Source organism: Myxocyprinus asiaticus, chromosome 36 (assembly GCF_019703515.2).
Source record: "Myxocyprinus asiaticus isolate MX2 ecotype Aquarium Trade chromosome 36, UBuf_Myxa_2, whole genome shotgun sequence".
In the NCBI taxonomy this organism is placed as follows: domain Eukaryota; kingdom Metazoa; phylum Chordata; class Actinopteri; order Cypriniformes; family Catostomidae; genus Myxocyprinus; species Myxocyprinus asiaticus.
The window spans coordinates 38064848-38086043 of NC_059379.1; the positions used below are offsets into that span (position 1 = coordinate 38064848).

Consider the following 21196-nt stretch of genomic DNA (forward strand, 5'->3'; position numbering starts at 1 on the left):
TTCTTGCTCCTATTTCGCCATTGCAAAGCCTTTCTATCAAACTAATCGGAGAAGTTAAGTTATACCCCGTTATCTCGCATTTGCACTCTGTATGGACAAAAGTGTCGAGAGTGTTTAATTCAGACATTTATTTAAATGTAGCCTCGAGCATATGGCTGAACCCCAAATGATGTATTAATAAGTCCCCTTTCTGCTGGACAGAGTGGATTGAGAGGGAGGTTAATACACTCTTTGACCTATATGAGAGTGGAGTGTTGAGATCCTTTGAAAATATGGTTCAACATTTTGGGTTTCCCAGATATCAGTTCTTTAGATATTTACAGCTGCGCCACCTGCTCTGTACTATTTTTTGGGAGTAGCATACATTGGGAGTGATGATTACTGCTTTTGGAAAAGGTCATGAGGCATCAGTGTATTACTCCCTGTTAATTCAGAGTCTGGGGGACGGAGCTTCATCTTCTCTCAAGAGATTATGGGAGAAAGATTTAAACTTGGTATTGGAGGAGGGAGTGTGGGCTAGGATTCTAAAAAATGTCAAGTCTCCATCTAGAGATGCAAGGGTGCATCTTATGCAATTTCAGATTTTACATCGATTCTGTTTGACCCCCTCTAGATTGTATAGGCTTGGTCTGAAAGACACACCCACCTGCTGGTGATGCCAATCAGAAGATGGGGACACAACCCAAGTTTTTTGGTGGCGTGTTAAGATCCAAGAATTTTGGTTGAAGGTTCAGAGTTTTATGTGTGACGTATTGGGCACTCAAATTTCATGGGGCGGTCATTAATATTGTCATGAACTGCCTTGTGTTTTTCCCTCAACTTCAGTTCAGTTTCAGTGACTGTTTAGTTTTCCCCTTGATCATAGACTACATTTCCCAGTATGCACCTTTTTGATTACACTCACTTGCCCTCCATCTTCCACAGCTATTCCCTGTTCCCTTATTATTCATCTGTGTATATATACCCTCTTGTTTCCCTTAGTCTTCGTCGGTTCGTTAGCCAGCAAACTGCTGTTGCGTTTGATTTCCCTTTTTGCTCAGTGCTTTATTTTCATCATTGTTTCTTTTTCATCTTCTGAGTAGCATAATAAATATTCTGAGTTTGGATCCACACTCTCTCGTCTCATCTTTCCCAGTAGCATAACAAATATAGGGGATAAACACATAGGAAATTGGGTCCTAGCCAGTGTTATGATCGGCAGACAGATTGTTCTAAGGGGATGGAAGTCGGCTGGAGCGCCCTCATTTCAAGAGTAGCGCACAGAGATGGGGAGGGTGGCGGCATTCAAGGAAATGTCATGTAGAAGGCTGGGAAACTGAGATCTGTTTGATAGAAAATGGAGCAGCTATTTGGCCTTCTTGAAGGGCTCTCGGGTAGGGGCAGTGGAGAGAGAGATATAGTTTTAAATATTTGTTATTATTATTATTTTTGTATTATTATTATTCTTTAAATTATGTTTTGCTTTTCTTTGTCAATTTTGTGAATCAATAAAAAGTGATAATCAGAAAAAAAAACAATGTATTTTGAATGTTATGTAATAAAAATAAATGAATGATACCTGTCTTTCCACAGTATCGATAACATCAAATACAGACTCAAATCAGCACACAAGTGCTGTCTTGTTGGCGGCTGCTTTCTAGCTCTCATTTATGTGCGCACATTCAAGAAGAGTGCTCGCGAGTCGTGACACGTGGATGTGTGTCTGCTTAACATTTCTGTCTTGATGAGATATTGGAAACAGTGATTTGGTCCATCCAGATGCAGTAAGTGGAAGTAGCCCTTGATTCCCTCCTATTACAACTTACGTCTACACAGACAATGAAGCGAATGAACAGGTGAACTTGAAGTTACGCGCCTAGCTTGCGATAACAAAGTACCGTCAAAAACATGCTACACTCAATGCAATATCCTAAACTGACTAAATATGAAACATTAATAACAGTCTCTAAAACATGTATTAAGTACACATTAGGCTGACTTTTAAGGAGTAGCTAATATTTTAGTAAATTCATTATGTCCAATCATTTCAGGCAGAGCTCAGGTTTTCACAAGGACAGTACAATATTTTGTCTGTAGCCTATCTTATATTTGTTTGATACACTTTGTACATTATCATCAACTTAAAGATATTTTCATTGACTAAAATTATATGCCATTTAAGTTAGAGTAAAACTATTGCGAAATATTTTATGTGCAATGCATCACATTTGCGAGGTAGGATCAGACATTCATTCCAAGTAGCACAGCGCAACAACTTGTGTTTTACTTAAACACAAATTGACTGGCTGGAAAAACAATATAATAAATATAGCCGCAAGCGGCAATCGTCGGGGTCCAAGCACATGTGAAGAAATAACCAAAATAATCAGAATTGACAGAAATGATCCAGTGGATGACAAAAAATACAAATTGACAGAATAGATCCTGCCTAAACTAAATTTTTTGAAAATTGGGAAAAATGTGATTTGTTACGTGGTTGCTAGGGTAACCCCATCTGGTTGCTAGGCAGTTACCAAAGTGATAATCAAAAGGCTCCTTGCTACCCTGAGTCAAATGAACGAAACCGGAAGTCTCTACGATGTTCTGGTGCAGAGATATGTGATTTGCTACTTGGTTGCTAGGGTAACCCCATCTGGTTGCTAGGCAATTACCAAGGTGATACTCAAAAGGCTTTTTGCTACCCTGAGTCAAATGAACAAAGCCGGAAGTCTGTATGATATTCTGGTGTAGAGAAATGTGATTTGTTACTTGGTTGCTAGGGTAACTGCTCTGGTTGCTAGGCAGCAACCAAGGTGATACTCAAAAGCCTCCTTGCTACCCTGAGACAAATGAATGAAACTGGATGTTGCTATGATGTTCTGGTGCAGAGATATGTGATTTGTTACTTCGTTGCTAGTGTAACCCCATCTGGTTGCTTGGCAGTTACCAAGGTTATACTCAAAAGGCTCCTTGCTACCTTGAGTCCAATGAATGAAACCAGAAGTCTCTACGACATTATGATCCTGAGATGCCCATCTAAGCATTTTGAATGGAAGTTAATTTGATAACTAGGGTGGTCTGAATGGTTGCTAAGGCGTGGCTAAGTAGTTTCCATGATACTTGAAGAATGATTGCTCACCCAAGTAAAACAAGCCAACTGTCATTTCTCTAGGACATTCTGATCCAAAGATATTACTGTCAGACATTTTTAATGGAAGACAATAGGGTTTGGTTGCTAGGGTGCTCTAAATGGTTGCTAGGGTGTGGCTATGTAGTTTCCATGATGATATCTGAAGTCTAATTGCTCACCCAAGTAAAACAAGCAAACTGTCATTTCTCTTGGACATTCTGATCCAAAGATATCACTCTCAGCCATTTTGAATGGAAGTCAATGGGGTTTGCTTGCTTGGTTCCTCTAAATTGTTGCTAGGGCATGGCTAAGTAGTTTCTATGATGATACTTGAAGATTGATTTCTCACCCAATTCAAACAAGCCAACTCATGTCTGTAGGACATTCTGATGAGGAGATATCCATCTAAGCCATTTTGAATGGAAGTCAATAGGGCTGGTTGCTAGGTTGCTCTAAATGGTTGCTAGGGCGTGGCTAAGTAGTTTCCATGATGATACCTGAAGTCTGATTGCTCACCCAAGTAAAACAAGCCAAATGTCATTTCTCTAGGACATTCTGATCCAAAGATACTGTATCACTCTCAGCCATTTTGAATGGAAGTCAATGGGGTTTGCTTGCTAGGTTGCTCTAAATGGTTGCTAGTGCGTGGCTAAATAGTTTTTATGATGATACCTGAAGTCTGATTGCTCACCCAAGTAAAACAAGCAAACTGTAATTTCTCTAGGACATTCTGATCCAAAAATTTCACTCTCAGCCATTTATAAAGGAAGTCAATAGGGCTGGTTGCTAGGGTGCTCTAAATGGTTGCTAGGGCATGGCTAGCCAGTGACCAGAGAGATTCTTATTGGCTGATTACTAACCTGACTTAAAAGATCAAATCGCAAAGTGTCTACATAATTCTGTTCTAAAGATACCCTTCTGAGCCATTTTGAATGGAAATCTATGGGGGCGGTTGCTAGGGCCATTTCCAAGATGATACTTAAAGACTGATTGGTAGCCCGAGTGAAATGAGCCCGCCCCATTTCTCTATGACATTCTGATTGGGATATATGATCCCACAAAATTAATTGTCTTGTCATAGTAGGAAACAATTGTTTTCATGGGCAAGAGCCTTGCCATTGTTTGCCTATGGGGCACATTTGGGCTGGTTTTAAGGCAGCATTTTACAGTTTTCGGATGCAGCCATATAGAAATGATACGAGACAGAAACGGGGATAATGGAAAAATAAACACATAATATAATTCCAGACATATGTAAACATATCCCTAAAACAATGTGACAGTTAATCATGTCTGGCAACTTGACAAATATGTTTTCAATATTTTTAGGATATGTAAAAATTAAGGTGACATTTATCTATAATAATTTTGGAAATCACAGATTTATTTGCAAACTAATATTATAAGTCAGAAGACATTGTCAGTGTACCACGTTTCTTCAAATAAATGTATATGCATTCATATACTCATTTAAGCCTTAGACTTAAAAGGATTTCATGTCCTGTTTTCCATATTTACATAGTTTTGTGAAGTTTGGCATTTGTGCACACAAGATACAGGAATATTAGTCAAAATGGGCCACACTAGTCAAATATATCGGATTGTATTTTCTAGATGATTTAATGGATCAAAATTCTTTTGGTAACTTTTTGCCTGCATGGTCTAGCGCTGACCTGGGCCAAGTTTGGTGAAGATCTGATTAACGCCCTAGGAGGAGTTAGAAAAAGTAGGGTTTTCAGTAAATTAGAATGGCAGAAACATTTTATAAAATGAAATAAAACTGAGATATACATTTTGTAGGACTTTATGCAAGGATTTAGAGGTAAAAAGCATTTTGATTTTAATGTGCTCGGATGCGAATTAGCAAAAACGTAAATTTTTTTTTATAGTGCAACCTTGTGGCCGATTCTCACAAAACTTGGTACACAGCCTCATTTTGACACTGTGTATGAATATCTCAAGTTTCGTAATGGCCGGCCATTCAGATTTGATGTTATTAACTGCTGAAATTTGATTGGCTGCTGACGGCCATGTTTTTAAAGATATGTGACTGTGCTCATAGACCTTGATGGCACCTTGGACAAAGAAAGTGCATGTAAAATTTCAAGTCGATCGGACCAACGCTTCCATAGTTAGAGCCATTTTTAGTATTTTAATTATTATAGCCACCAAGAGGCAAAGGTGTGCAATATTTTTTCCTCAGCATGAGCCCATACTTAAGTTTACCAAATTTGGTGATAATGCCTCAATCCGTTCAAAAGTTATAACCGTTTTAGTAAAATGGACATGCCCACTATGAACATTTTGGCATACCGTTTGACGATAAATAAGAATTTCAGAATTCCTTTGATAACTTGGGACTCTGCTGAATCATTCTGCACTGGTTTGGTTCCGATATGGCAAATGGCCTAGGATGAGTTCGTTTTGAATTTTTTTCAAACAATCCAAAATAGCGGGAAAAGGAAGGGGTGGAGCAAAATTCTGTCAGGGGGTAAATTTGTTTTATTTGAATTTTGTTTCTAGCCCTTACGGCCCAAGATTTATGGCCCAAAATTTTATTTTTGTTTGTTTTGTTCGCAATAGCGCCACCTAGTCTCTGAAGGATGTGCGTCTGTATGCCTGAGTAGTGGGGGGATTTGGAACCATCCTGCCAAATTTGGATTCTCTACGACTTACGGTCTCTGATGCCCAGACACTTTTAGGGCAGAAAAAATAATAATAATAAATATAGCTGCGAGCAGCAATTAACGGGGTTCAAGCGGTTTAAGGCCTTTAAGCACATGCGTAAAAAGGTATTATGTTTTATTTAGCAAGCATGTAACCACCTAGATCATAGATGGAATAGACCATTTACAGCCAATACAGGCAATTTACTAAGGAAATACATGGTTTTTAAAGATTTTTAAAGCTCATAGCGCCACCTATGGTCCGATCTCCATAAAAGTCTGTATCCTTGTTTAGAATCATATGTCGAATGCTCGCGTAATTTTGCGAAGTTCTGAGTTTTTGTTTAAGAATTATGGGCTTATTTGTACACTTGACAATGCCCATTTTCTAAATGACCCTGTTATAGCTACCCAAAGGGTAAAGTTCAACATTTTTTTTAATAATTATTGACCTAGAGAGTCCAGAGAATTGTACTGCATTGGTTTTATTGAGGTTGAGCAAAAAACCTAGGATTAGTTCACAAAAGTACATTTTTACATAATCATGAATATTTAATGAACAATTTGATTGACAGCAGTGGTTCTTGAGGCAAAGTTGTTCAGTATGAGGAGATCTAACAAATGATATGAATTATAGCTGCATCCCAATTCAGAGGCTGCATCCTTCAAAGGTCGCATTCGAAGGCCAATTGCGTCACTGCTGCGTGACAAAGGCTGTCCCAATTCGAAGGCTTCTTCAAATGCGGCCTCCAAATGCATCCTTCGTTTCCCGTGAAATGAAGAATACAACAGATCGATCCTTCACGGCCTTGCCTACCCAAGAATTCATTGCGCGCCAGTGACGACAGGATTTTTTTTTAGAGAATTTGCCGAATTACACTTTTAAACGTAAGTATTGGATTTCAACTTATTCAAATATTTAATGATACAAATGTAAAAAAAAATATATATATTTTTTTTAAAGTGGTTCAAATGTTGACTTATATCTTACTAAGATGCGATTATATATAGTTTATACCCTTTATTATATACAGAAATGGACCATGGTGAAAATATTTAGACAGTTTGTGAACCATGTTTTGTTTTCAGACAGTTTAATATAACTTTCAAAAAAGTCCAGTACAAACGTTACAGTCACTCGGCATCTGTCACAGTTGTTAGACGACAAGAACAGTCCTCCGTAGGCTAGACTGTCCCAGTTAACAATGCTCAGTCCAACCTTCGCGGCCTTCGAAGGCGTGGCTTTTGAAGTCCGAGTCTTTCGAAGGATGCAGCCTTTGAATTGGGACACAGCCATTGTGTGTATGTGTGAAACACCACATTTATACAGGGCGTAAAACTTCTCACAGACCTCTAGGGCCAGGAGTCGAACAGGCCGATCAGCCTCCGTTAACCTTGTCTAATAGGTGCTCAAACTTCATTGGCCGAAGGCGGCCATGTTTTTGGAGATACGCCAATGTCCTCATTGACAGTCATGGCACCTTGGACAAAGAGTACTCTAAGTAGTTAGAGCTGTTTTCATGTTTTTTCCTGTTATAGCGCCACCAAGTGGCCAAACGGCGCGTTTTTTTTTTTTTTTTTTTTTTTTTACTGTGACCTCAGATTGAGCTCATACACATGTGTATCGAGTTTGTTGAAAATATCTCATTTCGTTCGGATGTTATAGCCATTTTAATAAAAATGGCCCACACTTTTTGAATGTTTTGGAACCCCTTAGCGACCGTGAGTCGAAATTTCAACTTTTTTTTTTATAATTATTGATAATCAGACTCCAGAATATATTTCTGCACTGGTTTGGTTCCGATCGTGCGAAAAACCTAGGACTAGTTCGCAAAAGTAGGTTTTTAACATTATCTGAAATATTTACAGAACAGTTTGACAGGCACCAATGCTTCTTGAGGCAGAGTTGTTTAGAATGAGAAGAGCTATCAGGTGATATATATTACTTGTATTTTTTCACAACACTGCATTATATACAACCATTAACACCTACAAAAATCATGATAGCACCACCTAGTGGCCGATTTTTTTAAAAACTTTGCACAACCCTCTCAGACCAAGAGTCAAATAGGTTCACCAAGTTTCGTTCCGATCAGTCATTGATAACCTTGTGTAATAGCTGCTGAAATTTGATTGGCCGATGGCAGCCATGTTTTTCAACATACGTGAATGTCCATATAGACAATGATGGCAGCTGAGACAGTGTATGCAAATTTTGAAGTCAATAGGATTAACGGTTTCATAGTTACAGCCAATTTCATGTTTTTTGGGTATCATAGCGCCACCATGTGGCAAAACCGTGCCAACTTTTCTGGGCGACCACAGATTGACCTCTTACATAAGCATGCTAAGTTTGGAGAAGATATCTCATTTCCTTCAAGAGTTATAGCCATTTATGTAAAATTGGCCACTCCTACTTCCGATGATTTCGCATACCGTAGCTAGCTCGAGTCGAAGGTTCAAACTATTTTTGATAACTTTTGATATTGAGACTCCATAGAATCGTTTGGCACTGGTTTGCTCCCGATCAGACGAAAAACCTAGGACTAGTTCGCAAAAGTAGGTTTTATGAAAAATCCAAGATGGCGGAACATTTTTATAGGCGGAAATGAAATCGGAGCTATACGTTCGGAGCCAAGGATTCCAATGGTATAAAGCACTTGAGTCTACGACAAACTATCTAGGAGTTATGAGCAGTTTCGAATTTTTTGAGTCAGTGTTTCTGAGTAGCGAGCAATACTACTACCATCTGACCAAGTTTCAAGTCTCTAGGCCTTACGGTTTGACTTATTTCACTCAGGGTGGCAAGGAGGCTTGATAAGTATCACCCTAGTAACTGAATAGCAACCAGATGGGGTTACCCTAGCAACCAAGTAACAAATTATATATCTCTGCACCAGAAAATCGTAGAGACTTCCAGGTTGACTTATTTCACTCAGGATGGCAAGTAGCCTTTTGAGTATCACCTTGGTAACTGCCTAGAAACCAGATGGGGTTACCCTAGCAACCAAGTAACAAATTATATATCTCTGCACCAGAACATTGTAGACACTTCTGGTTTCATTTATTGGACTCAGGGTAGCATGGAGCCTTTTGAGTAGCATCATGGTAACTGCCTAACAACCAGACGGGGTTACCCTAGCAACCAAGTAACAAATCACATATTTCTGCACCAAAACATTGTAGAGACTTCCGGGTTGACTTATTTCACTTAGGATGGCAAGGAGCCTTTTGAGTATCACCTTGGTAACTGCCTAGCAACCAGATGGGTTACCCTAGCAACCAAGTAACAAATCACATATCTCTGCACCAGAACATCGTAGAGACTTCTGGTTTCATTCACTGGACTCAGGGTAGCCTGGAGCCTTTTGAGTAGCATGGTGTTAACTGCCTAGCAACCAGATGGGGTTACCCTAGCAACCAAGTTCAAATCACATATCTCTGCACCAGAACATCATAGAGACTTCTGGTTTCATTCATTGGACTCAGGGTAGAAAGGGGCCTTTTGAGTATCACCTTGGTAACTGCCTAGCAACCAATTGAGCTATCTATCTATCTATCTATCTATCTATCTGATAAACTGAAAGCTCTTATACTCTTTAAACTTTGAACTTTTAAAACTACTACTTAAACTTGTAACTACTTCAAACTTCAAGCTTTTACAACTACTTCAAACTTTCAGGCTAATCTTTTTCAAGCCAAAATCAAAGTTTGTCTTGACAAACTTTATCTAGTTATGTTGGCTTGACAAAGCCAACATACTGATCTACTGTTTAAGCTTCTTCTTCTTCTTCTTCTTCTTCTGAGCCAAAATTTAAACAGTATCTCCTCCTAGAGCTTTCAAGCAACAAACACCAAACTCGCCACAGATTTTCAGGCTGGTCTGACTCGGGTTGCTATCTCTTTTCTAACTGATCGGACTTCCAGTATTCTCGTATCAGACTTCCGAACAGGACTGATTTTAAATTGACTCCCATTCAAGGTGTGAAAACTTTTCCCTGTAATAACTCCTTTAGAAGATTCAATCTACTTACTATCACTCTACCACTCATACTTTCTATCTATCACTCTCTTTTCTAGCTTTCATCACTCCACTCTTTTTATTCTTACTTTAACACACTAGCAACTGCATACAACCTAGCAACCATTTAGTGCACCCTAGCAACCAAAACCCATTGACTGCCAATCAAAATGGCTTAGATGGATATCTTCAGATCAGAATGTCCTACAGACATGAGAGTTGGCTTGTTTGAATTGGGTGAGCAATCAGTCTTCAAGTATCATCATGGAAACCACTTAGCCACGCCCTAGCAACCATTTAGAGCACCCTAGAAACCAAACCCCTTTGACTTTCCTTCAAAAAGGCTGCGAGTGATATCTTCAGATCAGAATGTCCTACAGACATGAGAGTTGGCATGTTTGAATTGGGTGAGCAATCGGTCTTCAAGTATCATCATGGAAACTATGTAGCCACGCCCTAGCAACCATTTGGAGCACCCTAGCAACCAAACCCCACTGACTTCCATTTAAAATCGCTTATATGGGTATCTCAGGATCAGAATGTCGTAGATACTTCATTGTTGGCTTGTATGACTCAGAACAGCAAGCAGCCTTCTTGATATCACACTGTCAACTGCCTAGCAACCACATGGGCTTACCCTAGCAACCAAGTAACAAATCACATATCTCTGCACCAGAACATTATAGAGACTTCCGGGTTGACTTATTTCACTCAGGATGGCAAGAAGCCTTTTGAGTATCACCTTGATAACTGCCTAGCAACCAGATGGGGTTACCCTAGCAACCAAGTAACAAATCATATATCTCTGCACAAGAACATTGTAGAGACTTCTGGATTGACTTATTTCACTCAGGATGGCAAGGAGCCATGTTAAGTATCACCTTGGTAACTGCCTAGTAACCAGATGGGGTTACCCTAGCAACCAAGTAACAAATCACATATCTTTGCACCAGAACATTGTAGAGACTTCCGGGTTGACTTATTTCACTCAGGATGGCAAGGAGCCTTGATAAGTATCACCCTGGTAACTGCTTAGCAACCAGATGGTGTTACCCTAGCAACCAAGTAACAAATCATATATCTCTGCACCAGAACATCGTAGAGACTTCTGGTTTCATTCATTTGACTCAGGGTAGCAAGGAGCCTTTTCAGTATCTCCTTGGTAACTGCCTAGCAACCAAATGGGGTTACCCTAGTTACCCAATTTACCATTCAGAAAAACAAGCAAGGGGTAGGGTTTCATAGGACTTCTTGCTGCTGGCTGTCTATCTGTATGATGTTCCTTCTGTCTGTCTGAATGTAAGACCTTCAAACTTCCAACTCTTCAAACTATTTTAAACTTTCAGACAAGGCTTTGTCAAGCCAACATAAAGTTTGTCTTCAAACTTTACTATCTAGTTGTTCTTCTTCTTCTTCTGAGCCAAAATTCAAACAGTATCTCCTCCTAGAGATTTAAAGCTACAACCAACAAACTCAGGTCAGATCTTCAGACTGTTCTGAAGTTTGTTGCTATATCTTTTCTACCTGATCAGACTTCCGGTATTCCCATATCGGACTTCCGAACAGGACTGAAATTGACTCCCATTCAAGGTGTGAAAACTTTTCTCTGTAATAACTCCTTTAGAGGATTCAGTCAACTTTCTATCACTCACCACTCATACTTTCTATCACTCCATCACTCTCTTTTCTATCACTCCATCACTCCACTCTTTTTATTATTTCTTTCACTCCATCACTTTAACACCCTAGCAACTGCATACAACCTAGCAACCATTTAGTGCACCCTAGCAATCAAAACCCATTGACTGCCATTCAGAATGGCTTAGATGGATATCTCCTGATCAGAATGTCATAGAGTCTTCAGGTTTGACTCATTACACTCAGTCCAGCTAGCAGCCTTTTTAGGATCACCCTCACAACTTCCGAACAACCAGATGGACTTACCTAGCAACCGTATAGCAAAACACATATCTCTGCACCACAACATTGTAGAGACTTCAACTTTGGCTAATTTGACTCAGACCAGCAAGGAGCCTTTAAATATCATGCTGGACAATACTTAGCCACACCCTAGCAACCATTTAGTGCATCCTAGCAACCAAAACCCATTGACTTCCATTAAAATGAGCTTAGATGGATATCTCCGGATCAGAATATCATAGAGACTTCATTGTTGGCTCGAATGACTCAGGCCAGCAAGCAGCCTTGTTAGTATCACCCTGGAAACTGCCTAACAACCAAATGTGCTCACCCTAGCAACCAAGTAACAAAACATATATCTCTGCACCAGAATATCGTAGACACTTCCGGTTTCGTTCACTGGACTCAGGGTAGCAAAGAGCCTTTTGAGTATCACCTTGGTAACTGCCTAGCAACCAGAGGGGTACCCTAGCAACCAAGTAACAAATCACATATCTCTGCAACAGAACATTGTAGAGAATTCTGGGTTTGTTCATTTGACTCAGGCTAGCAAGGAGCATTGTGAGTATCACCTTGGTAACTGCCTAGCAACGAGATGGGGTTACCCTAGCAACCAAGCAACAAATCACATATCTCTGCAACAGAACATTGTAGAGACTTCTGGTTTCGTTTATTGGACTCAGGGTAGCAAGGAGCCTTTTTAGTATCATCTTGGTAACTACCTAGCAACTAGATGGGGTTACCCTAGCAACCAAGTAACAAATCACATATCTCTGCACCAGAACAACATAAAGACTTTTGGTTTTGTTCATTGGACTGAGGATAGCAAGGAGCCTTTTGAGTATCACTTTGCTAACTGCCTAGCAACCAAATGAGCTATCTATCTATCTATCTATCTATCTATCTGTCTATCTGTCTATCTATCTATCTATCTATCTATCTATCTGTCTGTCTGTCTGATAGATTGAATGGTCTTATAATCTTTAAACTTTGAACTTTTAAAACTACTACTTAAACTTGTAACTTCTACTTAAAACCTTCAAACTACAAGCTTTTACAACTACTTCAAACTTTCAGGCTAGGCTTTCTCAAGCCAACATCAAAGTTTGTCTTGACAAAATTTTATCTAGTTATTATTATTCCGTTTCTGAGACTAAATTTCTGACTGTAACTCCTCCTAGAGCTTTTAAACTACATGCACCAAACTCGGCACAGACCTTCAGACTAATCCCAAATAGTTTGCTATATCTTTCGTAACTGATCGGAATTACGGTTTTCCATTATCGGACTTCCAAATAGGCCTCATGTCACTTTGACTTCCATTCAAGGTATGAAAACTTTTTCCTGTAATAACTCCTTTAGAGGATTCAAGCTATATCCTATAACTCCACCACTCATACTTTCTATCTATCACTCCATCACTTTCTTTTTCTGTCTTTACATCACTCTTTTTATTCTTTCATTCACTCTATCACTTTAACACCCTAGCAACTGTATACAACCTAGCAGACATTTAATACACCCTAGCAACCAAAACCCATTGACTGCCATTCAAAATGGCTTAGATGGATATCTCCTGATCAGAATATCATAGAGTCTTCAGGTTTGTTTCATTACACTCAGTCCAGAAAGCAGCCTTGTTAGTATTACCCTGAAAACTTCCTAGCAACCAGATGGACTTACCCTAGCAACCGTATATCAAAACACATATCTCTGCAACACAACATCGTAGAGACTTCAACTTTGGCTTATTTGACTCAGACCAGCAAGGAGCCTTTAAATATCATGCTGGACAATACTGAGCCACACCCTAGCAACCATTTAGTGCACCCTAGCAACCAAAACCCATTGACTTCCAAGTAACAAATCACATGTCTGCACCAGAACATCGTAGACACTTCCGGTTTTGTTCATTGGACTCAGGGTAGCAAGGAGCCTTTTAAGTTTCACCTTGGTAACTGCCTAGCAACCAAGTAACAAATCACATATCTCTGCACCAGAACATCGTAGACACTTCCGGTTTCGTTCATTGGACTCAGGGTAGCAAGGAGCCTTTTAAGTTTCACCTTGGTATCTACTTAGCAACCAAGTAACAAAACACATATCTCAGCACAAGAACATCATAGAGACTTCCAGGATGGGTCATTTGACTCAGGATAGCAAGGAACCTTTTGAGTAACACCCTGGTAACTGCCTAGCAACCAGATGGGGTTACCCTAGCAACTGAGTAGCAAAAACATATATCTGCACCAGAACATCGTAGAGACATCCAGGTTGGGTCATTTGACTCTGGCTAGCCTTGTTAGTATCACCCTGGTAACTGCCTAGCAACCAGATGGGGTTACCCTACCAATTGATGAGAAAAACACATATATCTGCATTAGTGTATATTTGTATCTATCTGTCAGTCTGTCTGTCTGTCTGTCTGTCTATCTATTAACTTTCAGACTAGGCTTTTTCGAGCCAAACTAAAGTTTTTCCACAAACTTTTCAATCTAGTTTAAATTGATCATCCTCAACAAATATTGTTATATGTGATTAATTGTGAATAATTGTATTACTAAATGGCATGTCATGTAATTATTTTGGTAACAATAATGCAATCAATTGATTTCCTTAATGAAGTCAGTAAGGTAGCTCATTAGGGTTTGGGACAGAGCCATTATTAAGAGTAAAGTTCTTGTTCATGCTCTGTATATATCATACTTCCTTATTTCTTATTTATTTTGACTGTTTTCTTTGTTATCTTATCTCTTTTTCTTTTTTCTCTCCCTGGTTACCTTCCATTAGTTTCAAATAAATGGATCCATGAGAGAGGTCAGGAATTCAGAAGACCGTGTGGCCTGAAAGAGACTGATTGATCTAACTGGCAGCCCAAACTATCCTCCGTCTCTTCTACTTTCTTTGGACTCTAAATAGATATCTAACCTGACTCAAAAACACAGCACCCTCCCTACTGTACAAATCCACTGTGTCCACAGCAGCCAACAATGTTAACCATCATATTTATTTTTAATAAGTTTACTTGTGTGTGTTTGTGTGTGTGTTACATGACCTCTGTTAGTGCCTTTTGTTGTTGAACTCCAGAGCTTCTATGGATGAAGCCATTCCTGAAAAGCACTCCAAAACCGAACAACCATTAGAATATTTTGTCTGTCACTTGGGCTGCATTCCAGACAGTTAAAATTTGTATGCCCTTCTCTTGCTTCACTCTGTCTCATGGACTTGGATGTACATCATTGTTCATGTTGCATGAGTGCCCACTACTGGTGGAACCCACACAATGGGTTTAAATGGAACGGCCTAAGCCCTTGATCACTTCACCTGCTGTGGACTGGAGCAATAAGGCTGATGTAATTTTGTTAAATTATTTGGCAATTTTTGCACCTGAGAAGACAACATCTTCAGAGATTGATACAATTCCAGATTCAAGTAAAGTTTAGTTGTAATTTCATAGGCTTATATATAGATCTTGTCTGTTAAGAAAAAAAAACTTTTTTAGTAGAATTAATAGTCAGAAAGAATAATTGTTGATTCAACCTATTGTCTCAAGACTGTTAGCTGTTTGACTGTAATAACAAATGATAAATGCTTTCCCTGATTATTGCAGTGCAGTCCAACTCATGTTCTACTGCAATATAATTTACACAAAATCTGCAAAATTTACACAAAAGGAAATAGTAACATTATAATGAACACATAGGAGATGACTGTATAACAGTCAGCTAAACGTAGCTACAAGAATTATGCGGTTAAATCTCAATATAACTACTTAATTGACCTAACTTCACTTAGCTGTAAACAGCTAACACACAGCTGTAAACAGTTTTCCCTTCCATCATACATTAAAGATGTGTAGGGTCGGGGTTTAAGCTTAGCCTAAAATAACATAACGCTGCGGTCCCATAGACATTCTATGGCGGTACACTGGCAAGGAGACAAGAGGCCGTTCTTTTTGAATGGATGTCTATGGAGGAGATGCCTCTGTGTGCTGAATAAACTGCTTTTGTGAGGAAACAGCTGATCACTTAATGAATTGACCGCTTTTCTGCTAATCTTCAACATGTTTTACACTAAGCAATCCTTTTGGAATTAACTATGTGGACTTAACTATGATAAATTTATGTGTTATAAGAGAAGTCACAGATGATTTTACAACAGGTAGGTGTCACTTTATGGCTCTCCCTATTCATTTGTAAGGTATCCACAAATGGTGGCTTACTGTTGTAACATGCTTGTTGACCGTTACACTCTCTCCTATGATAGAACTGCAGAGGTTGTTACCTCAGTAATTAAAAGAATCTCTGTTGAAGCACAATCTGCTGTGATGTCACAATTGAGTTGTATTTTTGGATATGGAGCTGTTTGAAGCGTACATATGACTTTGGTTACTCCCTCAGTCAAAATCAAGGAGTTTAGGGTCTGTCAGCAGAAACTTCTCTTGCTCACTTTACGAAATGGGACGGACTTCCATAGTAGCGGCACAGATTCACACAAGGGGAAGTATGCAAGTATGTTTAAAATGAAGTGGAACGCAGCCTTTTTTTTTTTTTTTGGTGCTGCATCACGTTTTTTTATCTGTGCTGTCACGCTGGGAAGCACCTCCCAATGTGAAATGTAATTGGTCCAAAATTCTTCTCCATATAACTTTATATTAAATATAAAATGTAATCAAGTTGGTGCACTGCATTTTCACATTCACTTTGGAGAGATTTCTGGTTGTTTCATACCTGGTTAGGTTGCTGAGTTATGTATTTTATTCTGACATCCTAACTAATTGAAAAGTAAATGCACAGAACACATGTTCATGGCTTTCAAAGAATGATTGGGATTTGGGAACAATTCAGTCTAATAAAAATTATTTTTTTCAAAGTGAATTATTTTCTCATCCTCTCCTGAATTCTATGATACCTCTGTTTGCAACTCAAAATGTCCTATATCTCAGTGATGTCAGAATACAACAGATAAGATTACATCACTCACACTTTCTTCTGTGCCAGGGTCAGCTCTACAATGTTGGCCCACCCGGTGGTGCAGTATGATGGCAGAATAAGAGGAGGTTTGATTTTTGACTGACAGTAAGGGTTTCCTGAATCTGGACAGGTGGTTTTGGCTGTGTTCATGCAGCAAGTCAAGTTTTTCTGCTGGTATACAGTATATATAGTCCTATATAGTTCATATGACACTTTAAATGTAGCCCATATAAGACACCCTCAAAACACCCACAAACTGTGTAAAACATCTTATCATGACATGTTAAGCAAAAGTTGAAAGAAATATGCACAGTTCAAATGTTGATTAATTATGATAAACTACAGTTATTAAATTATATATTTATAAATTACGCATTTGCCTGACACATTTATCCAACTGAATGCATTCTAGGTGCATTCAGTCTGTGTTTTTCCTGGGAATTCAACCCATGACCTTGCAGTTGCTTGCAGCACGCTCTTTTATTTGAGCCACAGGAGTGAGTGAATAATGATAGACTATAATAAGAAATAACTATTAGAAGTATATGTCAATAATAATACATTTATATAATAATTATATGTTTATTGTTATTGTCACCATCCCTTTAGAAATTGTTTCAAAAATCAAGTGGTTGCGATAGACTCCCTAAGGGTAATTTAGACCCTACACATGAACTAATTTAATTGTTTTTCCATACATTGAGATTTAAAATTTTGATTAGTGTAAAAAAAAAACAAAAAAAAAAAAATTGGCTGTCGGAGTACCTACATTTTTCATTCTTTCTGACAAACAGCCATGAAAGAGAACGTGAATTACAGTGAATATACCTGCACTGAATATAGCCATCACTCCATATATTTAATAAGGTCAAGCACTTCACTATGTCTTCACCATCAATCCACTCTTGGAATTGTACCAATGACTTCCTGACTGCTACTGTATGCTAAATACGGTTTTCATGCTGACTGATCCAGAGTAATTCTAAATTACTTGCCTATACTATACTCCATCTAGTGTGCTGTACGTCACATGCTAACACATGACAGTCTTTTTTAGCTTTTTTTAATGGTTTTTACATTGTTTGCGTTGTTTTGAAAATAACATTATATGCGCAAAAGTAACTCATTAAGGGTAATTTAGACCTTTCACATGAACTAATTTTGTTTTTCCATAAATTGAGATTTAAAATGGTGATCAGTGTATTCAAAATAACCTTTTCATCTCTGTAATCATATATTCCTTTTATTTTTGCAAGAAGATACATGTAGTGTTTATCATAGATAAGTGATATGACAGTTACCTAATTTTGAAATACATTTTTAACAGAGAAAACACCCATCCAAATTAAAGCAGTTCTGTGAATGCATATCGAAAAGAGTTCTAAAGGACAGATGTGCAAAAAAGGGCAAACTACAAATAAAGACAAACAAAAACAAAAAAGTTGGCAGTCAATTGGAGTACCTACATTTTTCATTCTTTCTGACAAACAGCCATAAAAGAGAATGTGAATTACAGTATGCTATATTTTTAAATGGAAGCGTATACACTGTTTAATAAAAGGGGGCATAGTATTTGCAACTCAATACTTATTACTCTTGAGTACATTTAAATGAGCTACTTTTACTCAAATAGTTTTTAGGACAGGTACTGTGCTTTTAATTTACTCAACTCACACTACATTTTTGGGATTTTTCAGTACTCTTTCCACCCCTGTGCATAACAGGATTTGTTTTATTTTTTATTTTTTTAAATTAATTTACCAGTCCATCTTCTTAATACAATGGGTTACATTTGTACAGTACTAAAAACAATGCAAGTTCTTGCGTGAACATGCAAGCCACTGTGAATGAGCTGCTTTTGTAGTGCTCATGAACATGTAACAGACATCAATATTTTCAATAAAAAATAACTTAAAGGAATGTTCTGGGTTCAATACAAGTTCAATCGACAGCATTTGTAGCATAATATTGATTACCACATAAAACAATTTCGACTCGTCCCTCCTTTTCTTTAAAAAAAGCAGAAATCTAGGTTACGGTGAGGCACTTACAATGGAAGTGAATGGGGGCAAATTTAAATACTGTTTCAAAAGTTTAGCCACAAGGCATAAACAATATGCATCAAACTGAATTTTATTGGTAATCAACATTATGCCACAAATGCTGTCAATTGAGCCTAACTTGTATTGAACCCAGAACATTCCTTTAGATTTTGGGTTGTTTCTCACCAAAAACTATAGTTTGGCTTCAAAAGACTTGGAATAGCACACACAAGCCACATGGACTACTTCAATAATACTTTTAGCTGTTTTTTAAACTTTAAAGTGAGTCACTATCAACTGCCATTGTATTTGGCGGACCAGGTTATTCATTTAAGTTTTTCCTTTTGTGTTGCGTATAAGAAAGTAAGTCATACAGGTTTAGAATGACATGAGGGTGAGTAAATTATTACAGAATTTTCATTTTGGGTGATAGGAGCACCTTTAATATCATGGCAGTAAGTAAAATAATGTAAAAGAAACAAAAACAAAGCCATTAATTTATGGATTTGGTAATTTGTAATCTGGCTCGTGAGACCCCTCACGGACCCGTCCAAAGCAGCCCAGTATCAGATCCACTGCAGAGTTTACTGTTGATTTAATCTCATCATCTGTTCTGCCCTGCTGTGGGTTCACTTCCACCATATCTACAGCAGACAGCAGCCCTGTAATAGTAAAGCAATTGAAGTCAAGAACTGTCAAATACTTGTGAACTTAATTAGTATACAGTGTTTTTGGGAGATGTATTAGTATACATATTATACAATTAGATGGGGAAGATGCCCCTTATAGGAATAGTCCCCCAAAAATGAAAATCATCTTGTCATTTACTCACCCTCATGCCATCTCAGATGTGTATGACTTTCTTTCTTCAGCAGAACACAAACAAATATTTTTGGAAGAATATTTCAGCTCTATAGGTCCATAAAACACAAGTGAATGGGTGCCAAAGTTTTGAAGCACCAAAAAGCACCTATAGCTATTATAAAAGAAATCCATACGTGGATTAATTAATGTCTTCTGAAGCTAAACGCTAGGTGTGTGTAAGAAACAGATCAATATTTAAAACTTTTTTTTAATAACAATTCATGAGGGTCGAGGTCACGCAGCCTCGTGTGACATAAGCGCTTTGGCAAGTTCACGTGAGAACTGATGCGTGAAATATGAAAAATATGGAAGCGCAGTGTTGTTTACAGCAGAGGAGCATAGATATCTAAACCAGCCGAATGAGGCATCTACGTATATATGGTTATGTCAACTGCAGCACCATCTTGGAACGGTCATCATGGAGTGTTGTTTTTTATGGACCTACAGAGCTGAAATATTCTTCCAAAAATCTTTGTTTGTGTTCTGCTGAAGAAAGAGTCATACACATCTGGGATGACATGAGGGTGAGTAAATAAGAGAATTATCATTTTTGGGTGAACTATTCTTTTCAGGCATGTTTTTCAATTAAGTTTTTTTTTTTTTTTTTCAATGAAGCTGTTCAGTGGGGACTTAAATTCCAGAAATTACAGACATAACATAATGATTTTCTTTAAAGCTGCACAAAACTGATGTGTATTGTGAAAAGCGCAATATATAAAAAAAATTATTTGACTAGTAGAATGCCACACAACTATTTTCTAATGACACAAAATTAAAACAATTAACCTCAAAACTGTTCTGACTGAATACATTTCACAAATGTTGATGTTCAGAATAAATGTCTAGATTAAAAAGAACACAGCCATTCAATAGATGTTTTGACATAAGATTTAGTCATTATTGCCAAGAGGAAAATTTAAGGTGGGGGAATATTTTTCCCCAGTAAACCATACATACATATATGGTTCTGTGAGTCTGAAGTGTTTTACACAGTTGTGTAGTAATGTGTTACTAACTATAATTGATTATACACTGACATAATAGAGAAGGTTTGATAATTGGCATTAGCAGGGTTGGAAGGGTTGCTTTTGAAATGTATTCCACTACAGATTACAGAATACATGCTGTAAAATGTCATTTGTAACGTATTCCGTTAGATTACTCAAGGTCAGTAACGTATTCTAAATACTTTGGATTACTTCTTCAGCACTGGTAGATTTTTTCACTTGTTTTGACTATAAAAACTCTGCCAGTACAGTAAGACAAAATACACATGTTAAAAATACATTCTCTGAAAAACCTAAATATCTTATGCAGTGTTGTTTCTAAAACAAGATAAATCAAATTGATCTTATTTTAAGGATTTTTAGATATTTTTACAGGAAAACAATACAAAAATTATTATCAAGAATAAGATTTTTGCCCTAATATCAAAGGTCTTACTAGAAAAAAGAAATTATGATCCAGTGTGAGTTTTCTTGATAAAAAATATGATCGTGCCAGGTAACGTGCACGTAAAATAGCTAGAAATAGCATTTTAGCTTAGTGTAAAGCTGATAATTTACACAAGGTTTATTTCTATTTCTTCTGCTCCAAACTTA

At 37.8% G+C, this 21196-nt stretch overlaps 3 protein-coding genes across 6 annotated transcripts in view; 2 read left to right on the forward strand and 1 right to left on the reverse strand.

Moving 5' to 3' along the window:
• p4ha1a (prolyl 4-hydroxylase, alpha polypeptide I a) overlaps positions 1 to 15317 on the forward strand; it is a 117010-nt gene extending 101693 nt beyond the window's left edge. For all 4 annotated transcript variants that reach the window (XM_051674493.1, XM_051674494.1, XM_051674496.1 and 1 more), the window contains one exon: positions 14507 to 15317. In XM_051674493.1, the coding sequence (XP_051530453.1) occupies positions 14507 to 14577 (71 nt within the window). In that variant the 3' untranslated portion in view covers positions 14578 to 15317. The remainder of the gene's footprint in view (positions 1 to 14506) is intronic.
• LOC127427157 (U6 snRNA-associated Sm-like protein LSm5) overlaps positions 1 to 21196 on the forward strand; it is a 298822-nt gene that overhangs the window by 81085 nt on the left and 196541 nt on the right. The gene's annotated exons all lie outside the window — the stretch shown is intronic.
• The window catches only part of arg1 (arginase 1), a 75564-nt gene continuing 72282 nt past the window's right edge, over positions 17915 to 21196 (reverse strand). Inside the window, exon 8 of the mRNA XM_051674552.1 lies at positions 17915 to 19393. Within this exon, the coding sequence (XP_051530512.1) occupies positions 19230 to 19393 (164 nt within the window). The 3' untranslated portion in view covers positions 17915 to 19229. The remainder of the gene's footprint in view (positions 19394 to 21196) is intronic.